General features: G+C 33.6%; 1 protein-coding gene across 1 annotated transcript in view; it reads left to right on the forward strand.

Annotated features, from left to right (window-relative positions):
• The first annotated feature begins 3,825 nt into the window (after window positions 1-3,825).
• Window positions 3,826-19,704, forward strand: part of LOC110030946 (endoplasmic reticulum-Golgi intermediate compartment protein 3) — a 30,322-nt gene continuing 14,443 nt past the window's right edge. The window contains 3 exon segments of the mRNA XM_020733951.1: window positions 3,826-4,006; window positions 4,572-4,690; window positions 4,865-4,947. Of these exon segments, the coding sequence (XP_020589610.1) occupies window positions 4,600-4,690; window positions 4,865-4,947 (174 nt within the window). The 5' untranslated portion in view covers window positions 3,826-4,006; window positions 4,572-4,599.

Below are 19,704 nucleotides of genomic sequence, written 5' to 3' on the forward strand. Positions count from 1 at the left end.
ATATATATATATATATATATATGTGTGTGTGTGTGTGTGTGTGTGTGTGTGTGTGTGTGTGTGTGGTCTGAGTGTTCTGCCTAGAAGAAAATGTCATAAATTGAAACGAAGAACTTAATTGGTTCAGTTAATTAGAAAAGTATTTTTTTTTATTTTGCCATTGGTTATAAATATAAATTTATTTTACCATTGAATATAAATATAAATTGTCACTGCTACAGCCTTTTTTACTCTATATATTTTTAATACATTTAATTTAAATTTTAATTAAATTTTAAAACAGAATATATTAAGAATGAACATAATAAAACGAGGAAAAATTATTACATGGACTCCATATCAGAGCTGCTTGCATAGTCCAATCTAGCTTTGACACGTGAAAGATATGTTCACCTACATAAAAAAATGAAAAAAAAAAAAACACGCGACCAGACCCAACCCGACCCTACCGATGCGTTACAAAGCCTAAGAAAATAATTTTTGCGTTGTTTATTCTTGTTGCGGCGTTATAAGAATATTTCATCGCGTTATTCTGAATAACACTTCAATAACATGGAAAATATTCAGAATAACGCAATGAAATATTCCTATAACACGGAATATTCCTAAACCTTCAATAACTCATTAAATAACACATAAATAACGTTCAGAATAACGCGAGGGAGTATTCTTATAACACGGAATATTCCTAACCCTCAATAAAACACCAATAACACATCAATAACATATGAATAATGCGGGAAATATTCAAAATAATGCAAGAGAATATTCCTATAATACAGATTGAATACCATATTAGATAACATATGAATAACGCGAGGGAATATTCTTAAACCCTTAATAACACATGAATAACAAGAAAAATATTCAGAATAACACGGGTGAAATATTCCTAAACACTCAATAACACACCAATAACACATGAATAACACGAAAAATATTCAGAATAACGCGGGGGAATATTCCTATAACGCATCGATCGGCTCGAGTCGCGCGTTTTCATTATTTTTTCAATTTTTTATGTAAGTAGATCCAGAATTCCACAAGTCGGTGAGAGATTGGACTCTGCAAGCAACTATGCATGCGGAGTCCTGATGTAATAATATTCCTAAAACAAGAGTTTCAACAACAACGACGTATAATCAAACATCAATAATTTATAGTAAATACTGCGGCAAATGGTTGTGAAAAATCATTTAAATGCATACAACCCAAACTTTTTTTGTATTTACATGTCTAACACCTAAGCATAACTTTTACATACACGTCAACTTACCCATACATTATACCACATCAAAACAATCACTTGTCGTCATCAAAAGAGTCGACACAAGAGAAAGGTTAGGTGTCGGTTTTGCTGAATGCATCACTCGGGTTCGGGATTATGGATTGAGTCCAAAGAAGCTGCTTTAAAAACACGAAAATTATGTTGTGCCTGTTTCATTGTTTCTTATAATGAAAACGAAAATGTTTAAAATAAAAATAAAAAAAACAGATAAAAACAATTACATAAATATTTTATTTATTGTTTTATTGAATCTAAATTTGTCTGGGAGACACGCTCAAGGAATAGAGCGTTAAGGGGAGAGAGGGAGAGAGAGCAAAAGCACAATATGCAACAATAAATTCGAGTGACTTTTATTCATGAAATTATGGACCCCTATTTATAAAGTTGGGGGATGTACAATTACATATTGTACTCTTAGTACACATAGATACAATTGGGGGTATTTTAGTCAATACAATTTAGTCGGGACCATAAAAATTCTTGTTCGAAACAAGTCCGGGTAGGTTCCGGGCGGACAAGGACGGGTAAGCTTTCGAGCGAACAGGGTCGGTAGATTCCCGGTAGGAGTTCCTAGTTGGACGGAGCCAAGTTCTTATGTCGGCCTCTCACCTGGCTTCTTCTTTGGTCGGGCGACCGTTTGCTAGGAAAAAATATTGCATTAGAACTCCGCACGTAGAGTTACATGCGGAGTCCAATGAAATCACACCACGTGGAGATACAAAAAAAAAGTCTGGTAACACCGTGAAATATTCATCCCTTGTTATTCCATGTTATTCAGATATTATTGTATTATATTCAAGTGTTATTGTAAGTTATTCAAGTATTATTATGTTTTGAGAATATTTCTGGTGTTATAATAACACAAGTGTTATAATAACACAATAATTACATGAATAACACACAATAACATATGAATAACACACAATAACACTTGAACAACATGAGAGGAATATTCCCTTGTTTTACTAGGCAGATTTTATTTTTTTTCCTGCCACCGTGACGTGACGTGATTTCATTAGACTCTGCATGTAACTCTACATGCAGAGCCCTGATGTAATATTTTCTCGTTTGCTAGGCACCCAGTGTAAACTGTCGATTTGACTATTTGTTGAGAATTCACCGCTGTACAGGTTTGACAAAGAGTTTCGGCTAGTTGTCTCTGGGTCAAACGATTCACTTTGCTTATTCGGCCATAGCAGATCAATGCCTGATTTATCTGTGTGGATCTAGTACTGGCGAGTTGATTTCTAAGTAGGTGATCGAGATCCATCTGTCTGGGAAATGCTTTCTTCCTGAACTGACGAGGCGTAGATTATTGGATTACCCCTAGCAAGCCCCCACAATGCCACTTTTCTTCATTTGCCAGTCATGGGGATATCTGCGAGATTCGTGTTGACACGTTGTTGATATACAGTTTTATTTTTATTATTTTTTTTAAAAAAAAATGTTCTAAACAACCCCTATCTTTTAAAAAATCACTATATTTTTTTTATGCATGAATAAGATGGCAAATACATAAAAATTAAAATTTAGATGTTAGATAAGTAAATGCATCGGATTTAAGTGATATATATTTAAACCTTCCAAAGAACAAATTTTTTTGAGGCTTTGAGGCTTATTGTAGTTCTTTAATAATTCTCAATTTGAATTGGGAGAAATTAGTTGTCAATTTTATATTAGAGACTTTATAAATATAACCACTTCAAATTTTCTAAAACACAAAATAAGCATGAATTATTAAAAGAAAATATATTTTAGGAAAATTAATGCCCAAAATTCTCAATTTTTTTTATGATAATGATTTTGGCAAGTAAAATATTATTATTTTTTCATTGATTATATGCTATTATTATCGAGGGCATTTACACACATATCAATGTATTTATACACTAATGCCTAAACATTCAAATTTACATTTATAATCCTCAATTCTTAAATATATTACAAAAAAATAATTGCAACTAATATTTTTAAAAGTAAAATACAAATTTTTATTTTCAAAATTTGCCTCTCAATTTTTTGTGCATTTATCTCTCACACACTGCAACCCTTATTTTTACAAAATATGTTGAGCGCTTGATTTTTTAAAATGAAAGTTTGGCTATGAGAATTAAATGTACAAAACTGTGTTTTGGCAGCTTATGCATTTTTAAAATATTGAAAACAACATTTTCACACCGCACATGTCTAGGTGGGTGGCAGCTTTCTGGCCGCGATCTGACTTTTCCAAAAAAATAAAAATTTATAATAATTACCGCACGTAATTTATCAACAAATTATTTTTAATCAGCTTATCAACAGATTAATCAAAACTGTAGTTGTCCCAAATAGACCTTTCAGTGCTCTGTATTGAAAATTCCTCTTTTCATTTATTTGTTCATGACATCAGGATGCTATAATTAAAAATAAGACGTTTTAGATGTTACATATATAATTATTTAAAATTGATGTGGTATTATTATTATATTTTTCACCATCAATAATTTGTCCTTGCAAGATCAACGCAATTAATTGGACGGCCGAGATCAGTGTCCTTTGATCACGATTTGCAGATCCTTCCTTGCTGGGCGAACGAGAGGACAGACGTTGAAAAGGTGCAGCTAGCGTGAACGTCGGCTGCCGACTTCGAATTTTAGCCGCCATCCAGTATGGCTAACTAAACCTAGCCCCTGGTTTCCTTCGCCGGCGGAATACTCTGTAGGCCTACGATCCTCTCCGGTAAGCTCTTCTTCTCGTTTACCATAGGTTTTTTTTGCCGGCATTTGAAGACAATCGAATTTTTTTGAATTGGTTTTTGCGCTTCGTGCGATATCAGTCTCCATCAAACGCCATTCGATCTGCATGTTTTTTACCGTTTATTTCTTTCTAAGGGGACTGTGTTCTCGTTGAGAAGATGAGAGAGCTTTGGGTATGATTAGGCCATTCATGATCTTGTGCTATTTGTTGCTCTGGAGAATTAGGAGTTCTATCAAAGAATAACTTTTGGGGCATATGGAGATTGGAGTAGTGGTTTTATGTTGTTTGTTATTCATATCCGAGCGTTGCAGAGGCGTGGAGATTTGACTTCTTTTGCAATTCTTATGTAGTTACTTTATGTTAAGTTGGGAATTTTTTGAATTGGCTGCGTGAAGGTCAGACAATGTCCCCTTTTTTTATGACGGAATGGATGCGATTTTAGTGTACTTTGGATTCTTTTTCATTGGGATGGGATTTGGTTGATTATGGTTTTATTGAAGCTTTTATGCCCACTTATATTTATTCGGCTGTGGTTGATGATTTCCAGGCCAATTTTGTTGAGTAGAATACTCAACATGGGTATCAAATTGCAAGCTTTGAGAAATTTTGATGCGTTTCCACGAGCAGAAGACCACTTGTTGCAGAAAACGTTTTCAGGGGCTGTTGGTGGGCACCTTCTTCATCACTTTTTTAATGCTAATTTGTACTCCAATTTAGTTGTCTGTATTTCTTTGATTCGACATTTAATTTTCAGCATTTGAACGAGTTGATGACAACTCTTTTTCATCCTTTGTTTTAATGGGTAAATTGTAAGCTTTTGTGCTATTTTGCTCTTTGTAGTTTCTATTGTTGGGCTTTCCATAATGGCCACCTTGTTCGCACATGAGCTCAAGTATTATCTCACAACTTACACAGTACATCAGGTATGGTGGATGGCTCTTACTTTTTGTCATTATTTTGAGCTATTGTAAGAAAATTTGATCTGTCTACCTATTGAGGATGACATTTTCCGCTGAATGTTCATAAACTTTGCATTTTTTTTCTCAATATGCACTTAACTAAATTTTCTTTATGTAATCATGCAAGCCACCTTAGCCTAGTGGTTGAGAGCTTTGTCTTTCAACTAAGAGATGTTGGGTTCTAGATCTTGCATGTGCTAAGTGTGTGTATCTGTGTGTGTACAACAACAACAAAATCAAGCCATTGTCCCACTAAGTGGGGCCGGCATTTGTGTGTGTGTGAGAGAGAAAGAAATTCTTATGTAATCAAATCCGTCGTCATGCTTCTTATGTGGTTAAAATAATTAAGTGCTACTTGCATAATTCCCTCATTAGCAAGACCTTTTACTTGAGAAGAAGGCTGTGAAGCTGTCAAGCATTTTATTTTTAGAGTATGCTGGGAGAAACTATGTGGAAATGACCTTTATGAATGAAGCTTTCATTTTACCAAGAATGTTAAACTTGCTTTCTTTCAATCAAGAATATGAACCTTATATATTATCACGTGTATTTTGAGTGTTTTTTGGTATGTGGGTGATTTACTAGATGAGCCAAAAGGGTGCAAACAGTAGTTAGATTAAGTTATTTAATTTTGGCACAAATTGTTAAAACATTTTGGTAGTTTTGGTTGAGGCCTATTTCCAATTTATTATTTTTATTGATGCATTTGAAAGCTTCCAATCATATACCTAGATTGTTAGGAGAGTGAAATATTATGCCTTCAACTTAAAGGCCATCAGTATAGTGGATGGACACCAACCAAACCAAAAATTTAAGCATAGGAGTGTTGTTCGTTGCTAGCATATATTAAAATTAACTTTTATTTTACTTTTGACTTATCCACTCATTTGTTCATTTTAGCCCATATATCTCCTATATGAGAGTCCATATCGACTATCACTCACTTTTAAGAAGAATCCTTTTCGTCACTGTTGACCTCATTTTGAGGTAATTACTCTTTTCATTAGGATCCTAGGATCAAGCTCTAGGGGTTCCTATTGACTATCTTAGAAAATTAGAACTGGGACCCACCTTTTTTAGAAAATTCAGCCACCTTCTATTTCTCTTGTGATGTCTCGCTTGAGTGGTCTCAAACCATCGTCGTATAGTCGAGGGGTTAAGGACTATCATGTGGAAACTCAGGGAGAAGTTCTCAATAGGATCTCAAACCCTAAGAAAATCACTTTAGGACTTTATCATCACACATGCACACACAAGATGCACGAACTTCACTAAGTCGCATAAAATCGGACTTAAATTGAGCTTAAGGATGGGTGAAAACGCGAACTTCTCCGAACGACCTCCGACGACAAAATGGACTGTGCAAACGCGTCTGGGACACCAATTTTAGTAGGAAAAGATACTCATATTGTCATATTTTCGACACAAATAAAATTGCACACAAATTGATGAATTCGTCAAAACGACTTGAATTCGTCAAAACGACTTTCGATGGTGAAACGGACCACGCCAGCGCGTCCGGAACGTCAGAATTACCTTAAAAAAACATCAATTTTGTTATGTTTTGACGCACGAATAAAAAGTACGAATCAAATTTTATTTTTAAGGAATATTAAATATTTTATATATTTTATTACTTGTAATTTTAAAATTATAATCCTAAACCCTATTTACCCCTTACCCGCGCACTTAAACCCCATTTGGCCCGTTCCATGGCTCAATCACGCGGTGCTCGTCCCGCTCCCCTCGTGTGCCCTAGCTCCCGTGGATGATCCACGCGGCAGTCTCCTCTCCCTCTCTCGTTTCTTCCCCTTCTTCTTCCCCTTCTTCACGCGCACGCGGCCGCTAGACTCTTCGGCTCTCCAATTGCAGGGGCCAAGCTGACCGACCCTTCTCCTTCTCGAGGTTTTAATTTCTCCGTCTTTATTGTGACGATTCCATCTCTGTTGTTCTATTCGACCACGAAAACGGTGGTAGGTAGTTGTCCCCTCTCTTCTCTGCCTATAAAAAGGCTTCATAGAGCACTGTTTTGAGTTGTTGAAATTTTCTTGAGAAAAAAAGGGAGGCTGTGATTTTATTGTTTGAGATTTTTAGGGGAGAAAGCTTTGCCGAAATCCTTTCTAAACTAAGTTCTCGTGCGCTGGGAGTGTGGAGTATTCGTGGGTTGCTGTTTTTTGAGACTTTTAGGAAGGGCAGCTTTGCCAAAATCTTCTCTAAGTTGGATTCTCGTGCGCGGGGAGTGTGAAAGATTTGTTGGTTGCTGTTTCTTGAAGTCTTTAAAAGGAGGATTTTTGTTGGATTGGTTTTCTTGAATTTATCTTATAATTTTGCTTTAAATCTTCATAAAAGATGTATTCTCCTTCTCTCCTCTATTTTGCACTATTTAGGATGACATCTAAAAATGTTTATTTTCTCTTTTAAAGCATGTGGAAGCAAGATTTGAGCTTGTTCTGAAATTTAAGCATGAAATAGCCCTTGGAAACATTAAAATAGAGCATAATCTGGCTGCCTTCTTTTCTTTTTCTGCTCGGATACATGGAAAACATGTTTAGGTCCATTCTCACATGCAAATTTTCTTCTTGCACTTCTATTATTTCTATACCTACATGCTGGAAATTGTGGTTTTCTTTCTTTGCTTATTGTTGAAGCAATTTACTGTTAAAGGAAGGATGATTTGTGTGGGAAATCAAAGAAATTATTTGTATTTTTCTTCTTTATAAAAGAGGTATTCTCCTTCTCTCCTCTATTTTGTACTGTTTAGGATGACATCCAAAAATGTTTATTTTCTCTTTTAAAGTATGTGGAAGCAAGATTTGGGTTTGTTCTGAAATTTAAACATGAAATAGTCCAACATTAAAATTGAACATGATATGACTGCCTTCTTTTCTTTTTTTGCTCAAGATATATGGAAAGCATGCTTAGGTTCATTCTCACATGAAAATATTCTTCTTACACTTCTATAATTTCTATACCTACATGCTGAAAATTATGACTTTCTTTCTTTGTTCCTTTTAAAGCAATTTACTGTTAAAAGAAGGATGATTTGTTTAGGGAAAAAGATGATTTATGTTTTTTTCCTGCTTAAGATGCATAAAAAGTCATGAATATGAATTTTGGATTGATGCTTGCTCATCTAGAATCTATGCTGGAATCCATTTTTATGTCGAAGCATATGCTGACACAATACTTTGAAATATGAGGCTTCGAGGGAAAATATTTTTAGTTGTTTTAACCCATTTGTTGGGGTACAGTTTTGGCTCTTTGGAGTTGGATTCTTGCTGGAAATATTCTCTGTTTTGGCCCATTTGAAGGGCTCGATTTTGGCTCTTTGGGGTTGGATCTTTGCTGAAATTTTTGCTTCTGATTTGCCCCTATGTAGGGCTTGGTTTGCCCATGTGTTGAGTTCGATTTTGGTCATGAAAAGTGGGAATTATGTATGAATTTTTTTTTTGTTTTTTTGCCACTTTGGTGAGCTCGGTTTTGGCTTCTTTTAGACTGAATTTAACTGAAAGTTTTATATTATTTTTAACCCACTTAGTGGGCTCGGTTTGGTTCCTTTTGGTATCATGTCTTGACTGAAATCTTTGCTGTTTTTGGCCTCTTTGATGGGCTCGGTTTTGCTCCTGTGCTGGACTTGATTTTGTCCATTTGGTGGGCTCGGTTTGCCCTCTCTATTGGGCATGATTTAGTTAGAGATTATTCTTTAACATTCTTCTCAAGTTTTTATTTTTATTGGTAATCAAGTTTGTCATCCCAAAATTCATGATTTCAATGACTACCTTTATGTGGTGGTGTTTGATATAAGTAAACTGACTTACTATCATGACTTATGTGTTGTAAACGGTTTCAGCCCTAATGATTTATAATAGCTTGCCCATTCACTCTCTTATATATATCAAAAGCAATACAATGACAATATTTATGGTTGTTTTCTTTCATTATTTTTGGCCGCGAGTCTTATATTACGACTTGTGTTGTGGTTGTCTGGAACATAATTTTCTTCTCATTTTTCCCTGGCTATGAGCTTTCTTCTATGACTCTTTTATGATTAAAAAAATGGTTGGATTGGGCTGGGTTTTCTATTCACTGTCCCTAGCCGTGAGTCTTGATATCCTGCTTGCCCCTTTGCTGGGAAGTTGGTTCAGCGATTGCGTGCGCTGCTCCCTTAATCTAAGAGCATTCACGTGGGATTCTTTTATTTTGTTTGGTTGTTCCTGGCTTTCTCCTTTGTTGTGAGGCTGATTTGGTGGCATTGGCTGTTACCTTTGGTCGTGAGCCTTACTGGGTGTTTGCTGCCTTTATGGCTTTCCTCTTGCTGCCCTTTACCCGTGACCCTTACTGTTGTGGTTTATGTTGTAGTTGTCTGGGATTTAATTTGCTTCTTATTTTATCCTGACCATTAGTTCTTTCTATGGTTCTTTTATATTAAAAATGGTTTGTTCAAGCTTAAATAATGATGATATAGTCCCTGCTGCCTTGGTCGTGAGCGTTGTTTGATGATTATGGCCTTTATGAACTTCCTCTTGCTGTCCCTACCCGTGAGCTTAAAGGATGGAATTTTTTCTCTTGTTGCCCTTTACCCATGAGCCTTAACTTGTAACCTCTTCATGGAATATGTTGAGTTGGTGCCCCCCCGGGCCCCCCCCCCCCCCCCTCTACTGGTTAATTCCTCTTAGGTTTTTGGCGATCCCACGTTCGATGACGTGATCGACTCGTGGACAACTATTCCTTTTTCAAAAATTGATAAGAACATATACAATATTTATAAAAAAAAATATTTTTACTATAAAATTAGTACAATTTTTCTTTTGTATGCTTGTCTACTTGTTGATTACTGATATTGGGCTAAGGAGTATCCTTCTAAGTTATGTTCAATAGGACATTCTTTTAGTGGAGTGACGAGTTTTATACATCCTGGTGACTGATAGTAGCCTTCGACGTCTCTCGAGTACAAATATATATATATTTGAGCCTAGTCCCGACCCGAGTGCTTGCGGTATCCTCTTTTCGGATTTTTTGTATGTTTTATCAGAATTTTTGGACGAAGCACTCGTGGTCTTTTCTCCGGAATTTTCTCGAGGTTTTGATAGTTTTATTTGAATTGTTAATTGTCAATTTTCTCGAGTTTTCCGTCGTGGATTATTCGTCGATTTTCTCGAGTTTTCTAGACAATATTTTCTTTTGTTTATACAGTGAATAATAGCTAGCTTAAAGAAGCAGCAGGTCTCCCAAATATATAGATTTGATTTACATTACAACATTTCATTTCACAACACGTTATACTGTTCTCCTAGCATGTTATACTGTTCTCCTAATATGTTATATTGTTCACCTAGCATATTATACTGTTATCTTCTTTTATACCGCATATTTTATTACTTTGATACACACTATGTCTAGTGTAGGAAAACCTAGTGATTACATAGGATTAATAACAAACCTGAAGTTGCTACGACGAAGAACTTGGATCGAACATCCTGGGCACGAGGACATACGGAGGAGCCACTTCAAGATGGATCTGCGACATCAAAACACATTCACATCACCGATCACTTTCTTTATTTTAAACAACAACCTATAGAATTTCGATGTAGTTTGCCCAGCGCAACGTAAACCCTGACATATCATTTTTAGGCTTTTGCATAACCCTGTTGTGCAATTATAAGTCCTAACACTTTAGGATTCCAAGGTTATTGTGCGGTACGATGCTAAATCCTCCTATCTTTTTAGGCTATTTGTACGATCAAATATCGTGCAAATATAAGTCCTAAATTCTAAATAAATTGCAGAATCAAACATTAAATAACATCATTTCAAAGATATAAAACCAAACAATATGATAGTTGGGAAATCACCAGGGTTCTTCCTAGATTTGTGATATCCCCTACTCTTCGTTCTTTTGGATTCCTGCAAATAACTGTTTCTATTTTGAGACACTCCCATTTGATTTTCTCATGTCCAATTTTGGAAATTTAAACTTTGAAATCTTGAAGACAGAACTGCTGATCTTAATTGAGAGTTTTCTTAAATGATTCTGGTCATTTGAGATGTAATTAATTATAGGGGTTTGCCTCTATAAGAAACTTAGAACCCAGGTAAAATAAACTCTATCTAATCCTTATATTAGGTATGGGAACTTATTAAGGGAACTTGTCGTCAATACATAAAAAGTTTTGCAGACCAAACAGATTGTCATAAATTTTTTAGTTTAGGTGATTGAGCCTACCACAAGTGATATGTTTATTCTTCGAGATAAGTATATTACTCGTGGTATCATGCTTAGTCATCCAAACTATCCAAAATGTGAGACTCGTTTGGTCTTATCTATTTTTAAAATTAAAATGTTACTTTCAAAAAATTAAATTTACATCAAAACTATTTTCATATTTATAAAACTCATCTATCTTTTTTCAAAAAAAAAAAACCATAAAACCAAGTTTTTAAAGTTTTAAAAAAATAACAGCCGACAGTCACCCTAGTATTATATGCCAAGAGTTCATTAAATTTGTCGTGCCTAGTGTTATAAAAGTGTAATGCGATGCACAAAATGTTATTTTTGCTTCAATGCACTAAGCACGGAGAGAAGTGATGTTTTTATTAACTAAAGCATTAATAGACCATATAAAACTGTTAATGTATAAACATCTTCATTAACATTTATAAAATATAAAGTATGACTTAAAAGTTGATGTAAAATAGAAAAGAATATGCTATCACTAACTTTCAAATATTGAAGATGAACCTCCAAATTAAATTTTAAACAATTTCTAATAATTTATTAGAAGAAATAAAAACTTAAATTTTGCAAAAACAATCTTATAGCTCAAAACAAAGCATAAATAAACTAATAAAAGCTCAATTTTCATTAAATAAATTAAATTAATTTTGTAGCCCTTTATTTGCTCTCGTTAAATTGTGAACTAGACCATCCATATTTCTTTAAAGCTTCAAAGCGCACTTCAACAAAGTGAAGCGGATGTCATGCGCTTCGCTTTGTTATGCGCTTCGCTTTATTTTTGCATGTGAAATGCACTTTTAAAAATATTCATGAGAGACACTTTCTCTTGAATATTGTTGGATTATGATAGAACATTCCAAGACATAGGTGCTATAAACCACATGGAACGCTTGATCCTGTCCAAACTTTTGGTTATGATGCAACTTATCAGCAGAGTGAAATACAAAGACCCAAATTGAGTGCGCAATATCCTTGTGAATTGGCATCCATCAATCCAGAAGGTCAAGTAATGTGTAGGATGACTACTAGTATATTAGGAGCTCAAATAGTGCTTCACTTATGATGCGAGACTATTCTTCAGTCTTATATGCTTCTCAACACAAACCCCATGCTCGCTTACCCGGGATCTCACTCTTATATGTCTATGTTTATTCTTGACAAGGAAAAAGGAATGTTACATAACACTTCATCCAACAAAACTTTTATGTGATGAAGCTTCCCAACTCATCTAGTGCTCTTTCCCCATCTCTTCACCCTTTCTTCCCCATATGAATACATGCAACAAAATTGTGTATAAAATAGGAATTATAATAAATAAAAAATATATTTATATAATGAATTCTTAAGCTCTATATGTTGAATTTTTTAATCTTCTAAACTTTTTAATTGCCAAGGCAACTTGTGCATTTCATGAAGGTGCATGGAACAACTATAAATAGGTTGTTACAGAGCACATGGGGCTATTTATGAAAAGTTTCAACAATTGAAAGCTTGCACTACAACCTAGCGCATTAATATATATAATTAATAGCATAAAAAGAAACTAGTTTTTGACTGATGCAAATACATAGATAGAATCATATCTATCATCATCATTTGAATGACAAATTTTAAATGATATAAATTCTTTTGAGGTAATTTGAATTCGCCGTTGAAGAGTAAGATTTTTTTGGAGAAATCATGAAATATTTGAAAGGTAGATGATATTTACATATTTTCAAAACAATTATAGAATTTTGAAATGCTATCAATACTATCATTGCTAACAAAAATGTAACCACATCATGCTCTTATTATAGATTATGATCGAATTATATACATGATATTGTGTTGTCAAGGAGTTCAACAAATCTTTAGGGAAATGTCGATAGGTTTAATGTAAGAATAATGCCTAACCATTTTTTTTTCTTTATATTCGTATGTTAATGGAAGGTTCTCAGATTGAGTGAGGAACCATTTACAACTTTCATAGGAAAAAATATAAAAAAAAGAAAAGCTAATTTAACACAAAAATTCATTTGCCAAGTATTGACTAAAAATTAATTTTGGAGAAATTTGTAGAGAGTTTATTTTTGGGGGTGTTAATGCTATTTAAGGATAGCTTAGGTTAAAGTTAAAGTGAATTAGATGGCTATTTTCATGTAAAAAATGTAGGAATTGGTTGGATGGTTGTGAATTTGAATTCAAATTGAAATTCATTTTATGTTTGAGTTGATGACGATGATAAGCCTTTGAATATATCAATTGTTTTTTGAAAATTTTATATAGAAAATTGAGGAACTTTGGATTTGAAATTTGAGAATTTTAGTGAGGATTGAGTTTCGATGGCTAACTGGATTATTGTTGGAAGGTGTCAAGTTTGAAAATTGTAATGATTTTATTTTTGGGGTTGAAGATTAGAAAGTGTCGAAACAATAAAGTCGTTACTAATTAAATGTAGAAAACAATAAAATTATAGGAATTAATAGCAATAGTAGTAGAAAAAAAATAGAAACTATATTAAGTCAAAGTTTGACTTTTAGAAATGGAGAAATAATAAGCAAACGAAAAAAAATTTGAAAGTTGCCCCAAAACTGATAATGAAGTAGGAAATCGCCAAGTTAACACTAGCTAACAATGAATAAAAGAAAAAAAATAAGAAACTCTGTGTGTTGGTATCAAGATAATGGCAAGTAGGTAGTGGAATTTTACATTTAATATAAGTTTTAAAGAATCCAAAGAGAAAAAATACTAACGTGGCGAATCTTCTAAATGCATATGTTGAATCATTAATGCATTTAAATTATTTAATCCTAAAAGTAGTTTGGGCTAATTCCTTGAAGTATGACATATTTATCGTGCTAGAAAATTGTTGGCTATAGAAAATTTTAAGTGACCTTATCATAACTTAGTTTTCACAAAAAACATATGGAGCTATTGATCGAGAGAGCTTGACAACTAGAAGTACAAAACACTTATAAGGGCTTATTACCAAATAACCTTTATAAAAATAATAAATGACTAGCAATAGCTAAATTCTCAGCATGTGTCTACACTACCTACCTCTTTTTACCTATATATCCTAAGGCGTTGTCCTCATTTTTTTTCTCGATCATCCTAAAATTCACTCATGGATCTAATAAGATAGGCTCGCTTTGATTGTGATAATCATCGACTTGTTAGCCTTTGACTAACTCTAATCTATGCATTTTGTGCATGGTTGCGTGTGTGATAAGTCAAATAGCTTGTTGTCCTCTAGGCTCGTTGTCGTACTCAAATCTACTTTTTAGGAGTTGAGTTTCATCGTTATGTTTGAATAGACATATGATGAGTGCGATGATGATTCTTCGACTCTTTTATGTGAATTTATGCGCATGAAGTTTCTTTTGTATGAATTTTTGCTCATGTCAAAATTTTTCATTAGAGCATCGTTTTGTAAAAGGGCCCGTACGAGTTTGTCTGAATCATCAAACTGATATAGATGAGAATTCATGTTTGAATCAAGCTTTGTTTGGCATGTGTCGAGAGATTGAGTATCTGTAGTGTTTTTAATATTATATCAAATTAATATATTTATATATTCAAATTAATACAAATGCAAACATTTATATCTATTTATATAAATAAATATATACATATGTTAGTTTATATGTTAATTAATTAATTTGTATATATTCAGATATTAGTATTATATAGTATTAAAAATTCAAGTCTCCTATTTCATTCTTAATTTGTCTGTATTATTATAGTTTAAACTTGCTTTACTTACATTCCAAATTAAACTCACAAAGTTGGAAGGAGAGATAAATCTTTATTTTATTTTTTCTATTGGGCTCTCCATTATTTTGTTTTTTCTTTCTCTCAATTGGGCAACATATAAAAGAAAGTTTTTTGTCCCTTTATGACAAACACATGAGAGGAAGGAAAAGATTATTTTGCAAATAACCATTTCTCTCTCTCCAAAGGTTCGCACTCTCTTTTACCCTCGTCTCCCCATCTTGTGAACCTGGATGAAAAAGGGTAGAGTATTCAATGACATTTTGCAAAAATCCTCTCTCCTTCTCTCTCCCATAACTAGTCCCCACATATAATTCCTTCCATTTTCTCCTCCTAGTCTAAATGCCTTTTGATCTCTTACCTTTCTCTCTCTTTCTCTCTCACACATAGAAAAATGAAAATGAGTAAATTTGCACGACCCCTTCTCGTCTCTCTTGTTGGAAGGCAAAACAAAAAGAAAAAAGACCTTTTTATGCTTTGAATTGACTTATGGAAGAGAAACAGTGGCACTTGAGTTATGTTAGAGCCCATATGAATGTGGGATTCGACATTATGTGTACTCGAAATGGTGAAGCGAGGGGAGAAGTATGGCTAAAGGTGTGGGAGCAGGATAGAACGATCGGCGAGATTGTAAAAATACGAGAGGGATATGTGTTTTTTTTTTGGGTTTGCTAGATGAGTCGAGAGAGAGAGAGAGAGAGAGAGAGAGAGAGAGAGAGAGAGAGAGAACCCTCGACTCTTCCCTTGGCTATCTTTGTCCGCCTGAATGAGAAATGAGAGAGTGACCAGAGAGAGATATTGAGAGCAATGAGAGAAAGAGTCTTGCGGCTTGGGATGTAAAATATAGAGAAAGTGGATGGGTGGAGGAATAAATGAGAGATGGGCTAGAGGAGAGCACCATAGACAAAAAATAGGAAGGGCCTTTTTTTTTAGTATTGCCTTCCCACAATTGAGATGTGGGGGTTCTTGAAAAATTACTTCTTTTTATTTTCCAACACATGAGAGAGAGAGAGAGAGAGAGAGGTGTTCAGGTTATTAGGAGAAAAGGGAAGGAATTAAATGTGGCGATCAATTATGGGAGAAAGGAGATAAATGAGATTTTTTGCAAAAAAGTAATTGGATTCTCTCTATTTTTTTTGTCCAGGTTCATGAGAGAGAGGGAGAAATAGAGCGGGGGCCGATTAATCCACGACACCTGCCACATGAAGAGGCTATTTTGCAAATAACTCATTCTCTCTCCCCAACAGCTCCCGCTCTCTTTGCCAAATGAAGCCTGATTCGTACGTGAGTAGACTCACTTGAATCATCTTGATGATCCCATCGGGAAATAACGCCCTGCTAAAAAATATTTTTGCAAGCAAAAATTCTTGCAGAAGAAATTTTATGCATATAAATCCACTTAAAATGGTTGGTGAAACATCATCGCATTTATCATGTCTCTCCAAACATAACAACAAACGAAACTCAAATTCCAAAATGTTGATTCGAACAAGAAAATGAGCCTATGTCGGTTTCACATGGGCAATTCCATACTCTTCATTAAATAAATGGATGGATGCCATCCATCTCAAGCTTGCTTGATAATTTTTTAAATGACCACACCTAATTATCCTTTGGCGTGTATGTTGTAAGTTGTTCACTTGTGGCTGCAAATGGAATACAAATTATTTCACCATTAAATTTCTCCTTTATAAAATATTCCTCAACTTTAATACCTTACCTTGCCAAATTTTTTTCTCCAAATTCTTTCAGTCAACTTTCCATTAACTCTCCATTGCTTCTTTGACACTATGTATCATAATGATATTGTCAGTATAAATTAGTAGTGCTATGACTTTCCTTGAATTCATGCATTTTACAGAATATATGGCCTTTTTATTTTATTTGTCTTACATATTGAGCATTATCTTAGTGAACCATTCAAATTATTCCCTTGTTTTCTGCTTAATAATTTATAGAACCATGCAACCTCTTGCTTCTAGCTTCTTCATATAGGGAATCAAATTTTGTTCTTGGGCTCAACGATACTATCCTATCATGCTTCTTGGATGCATCTTCTTTATATATGCATCAGCTGTGCAGAATTTGCTAAATTCTTTGCTTTTATTTGTTCCCTTTGTTATTTGACCTTAAGGCATTGATTTTATAACTTAGCTTATTTTCTGTTGGGCTTTTCCATCTCTTGAAGAAAAAACAAATATAGTAATTTAATTTACAAAAAATAAACCGAAGCTTTCCAGTTAAATGATCAATGAAGGTGTTGTAATACAATTAGCCTTTAAATGATGGCATTGAAGATGGTATATCCGTTGATGTGTATATTGTATAATATTTTACTTCGTAGTCTTAGGTTCTCTTTCAATCAGTGTGAAACAGACCATCCTCGGCTTGCTAATGCTAACCTTCACGAAAACTAAAATTCAAAAGCAAAGCTTGCCCATTGAATTTAGTGTATGTGTCTATGTTTGTATGTTTGTATATTTTTTTAATTCATCAAACATGTAATATGCCTTAAATTTTGTACCTTTCATGTTGGCTCATTCATTGTTTTGATTTGCATAACACCAACTCCTATAATATTTAAAGCCTTACCATCAAGAAGTAAAATAATTTTGTAATATTCTAAAGAATAAGTACTCAAAATTTTTGGGTAAAGTGAAAATCCAGATGTTCATGTATTGTGGCTTCACAATGCAATATAATTATTGCAGAAGGCATTTGCGCTTCACATATCTCTTTAGCTGCAACATTCATAGGTACATACTTCTAATATGAGTTTTCGCAGCTTTTGCTCATTGAAACTCTTTTCATTGGGCAGACATTGGATTGGCTTCTTTGATATTTAAAATATGCCTTCATTGTTGTTTCCCTTTACACACAAAGCAAAAGAGGATCCTTATCTTGATACTCATCTCTCAATGTACCTCTTTAAGATTAAATTGGAAACATCTTTGAGTTTAGCATTACAGATTCTCATGAACAGCTAATCGTCATCACAGTTTCTCATAGCTTTGCATAAGTTATGAGAACAAGTTCAAGTTTTGAACTTGTTGCCAAAGTTGATATTTACTAAAGTCAACCAATTTTTTGTTTGATTGAATTCATTGATATGTTCTGTTACAAAAGCATTTTCCACCATCTTAAGACTGAAGATTGTACTAATTAGATATACCTTATTCAATGCTAAAGATTTTTCATACTTGTTTATCAAAGCTACATCATTGCAATTATTCTATTGTGCAGATTGTTGAAGACAACATTCTCTATTAGTTAGACAACAATGCCTAACAACTATTTGTGAAGATCCTAATTTTCTTGTTTTTTTATTGTTGGTTTCATCTCTGAGAAATATCAATGTTACTTTTTTTGGTGCAGGTGATTCTTCATTTATATCTATAAGTATTATAAGTCATTGTCATCAAGTTTGCTGATTTCCTCTTTCCATTCTCAGAAGTCATTGTTTCCCATTTTTTTTATAGCACGGCATATCTTTGATACCTAATATTAATGAAAAGTTCACGTACGAGAGCAATGGCGCATATGGAACAAAATAAAATGTTCATTCATTTTTACTGAATGCTATCTGAGATGTTAAACGAATCCTTCACAAATCATTCTTAAAAACTCATATTTCATCACGTTATGATTGGTATCATCTTAACTATTTGCGGCTGGCTTTATGAAGCCTAATTTCTTATTCGTGACAGGTAAGTTTTTGCATGAGGGTTAGAATATATTATTTATTTCTTTTCTTTTTCCATTTTGAACAACTTCTAGATGGAGATTCGTCATTCTCCTTTCATATGGATAATTAGGAACTTCAAATTCTATAATCAGAATTATTCTTTCTCCTTCAAACTATTAAACGCTATTTGCATACATAATTCCACAATTTTTTTAGTTCATTTCATCATCTAACTACTTCATGAAACTTTTTTGATTGAATAGATTTGATTACATCGTTATTTCTAATTGTAATACTTTAAAAATAGTTTTTTAATGATGTATTGTATGTATTGGAGGGTTTTCATTGGTAAGTCATGTTTTTAAAATTAGATTTTTTTTTTCAGAGGGATTTTATAAGCTTTTTGAACATTTTTTGTTTTTTTCACATTTTTGGTAAATGGTTAATATGTTAAAGACACTTTTTAAACCCAATTCAAAATTACTTCATATATTGTTAATTACAATCAACAGAGTAGTTTATAATTCGATGATTATATAAACAATAGAGTCAAAATATAATTGGGAGGGGGATGGTTATTTTTTTCTCCAAGGAGATATTATTATTCAAGGTTTTTTTTATGTATTATTGTGGTTTCCTGTATCAACAATCAATTTTCTTTTCTATTTTCTTTTATTTATTGAAGGTTACTAAAGAGCTCTAGTTTGAATCTCGAAAAAATATTAACTCCTAAAAGAGTGAGAGGAGTATTAATGCGGTTATTGGCTATATAACCCATAATTATATGCAGCGTGAAAAGACAATGAGAAAAATGTATTTGCAAATGGAAAATTGCTAAATATATAGAGATAGGTTGCAATTATTGAAATAACTGATTTTTTTATGAAATATCAATTTTGGGTTCTTTGTTAATGCATCTTTTACTTTGCTTTCTACATAATTTGGCATTTTACTAATTTCGATGTGTGATAAATGTGCAAGAGAAAGCCCTTAAGAATGGATGTTTGTCCCCCCCCCCCCCCCCCCCTCCCCCACAAAACCA

This window comes from Phalaenopsis equestris, unplaced genomic scaffold (assembly GCF_001263595.1).
Source record: "Phalaenopsis equestris unplaced genomic scaffold, ASM126359v1 Scaffold000002, whole genome shotgun sequence".
Classification (NCBI taxonomy): Eukaryota; Viridiplantae; Streptophyta; class Magnoliopsida; order Asparagales; family Orchidaceae; genus Phalaenopsis; species Phalaenopsis equestris.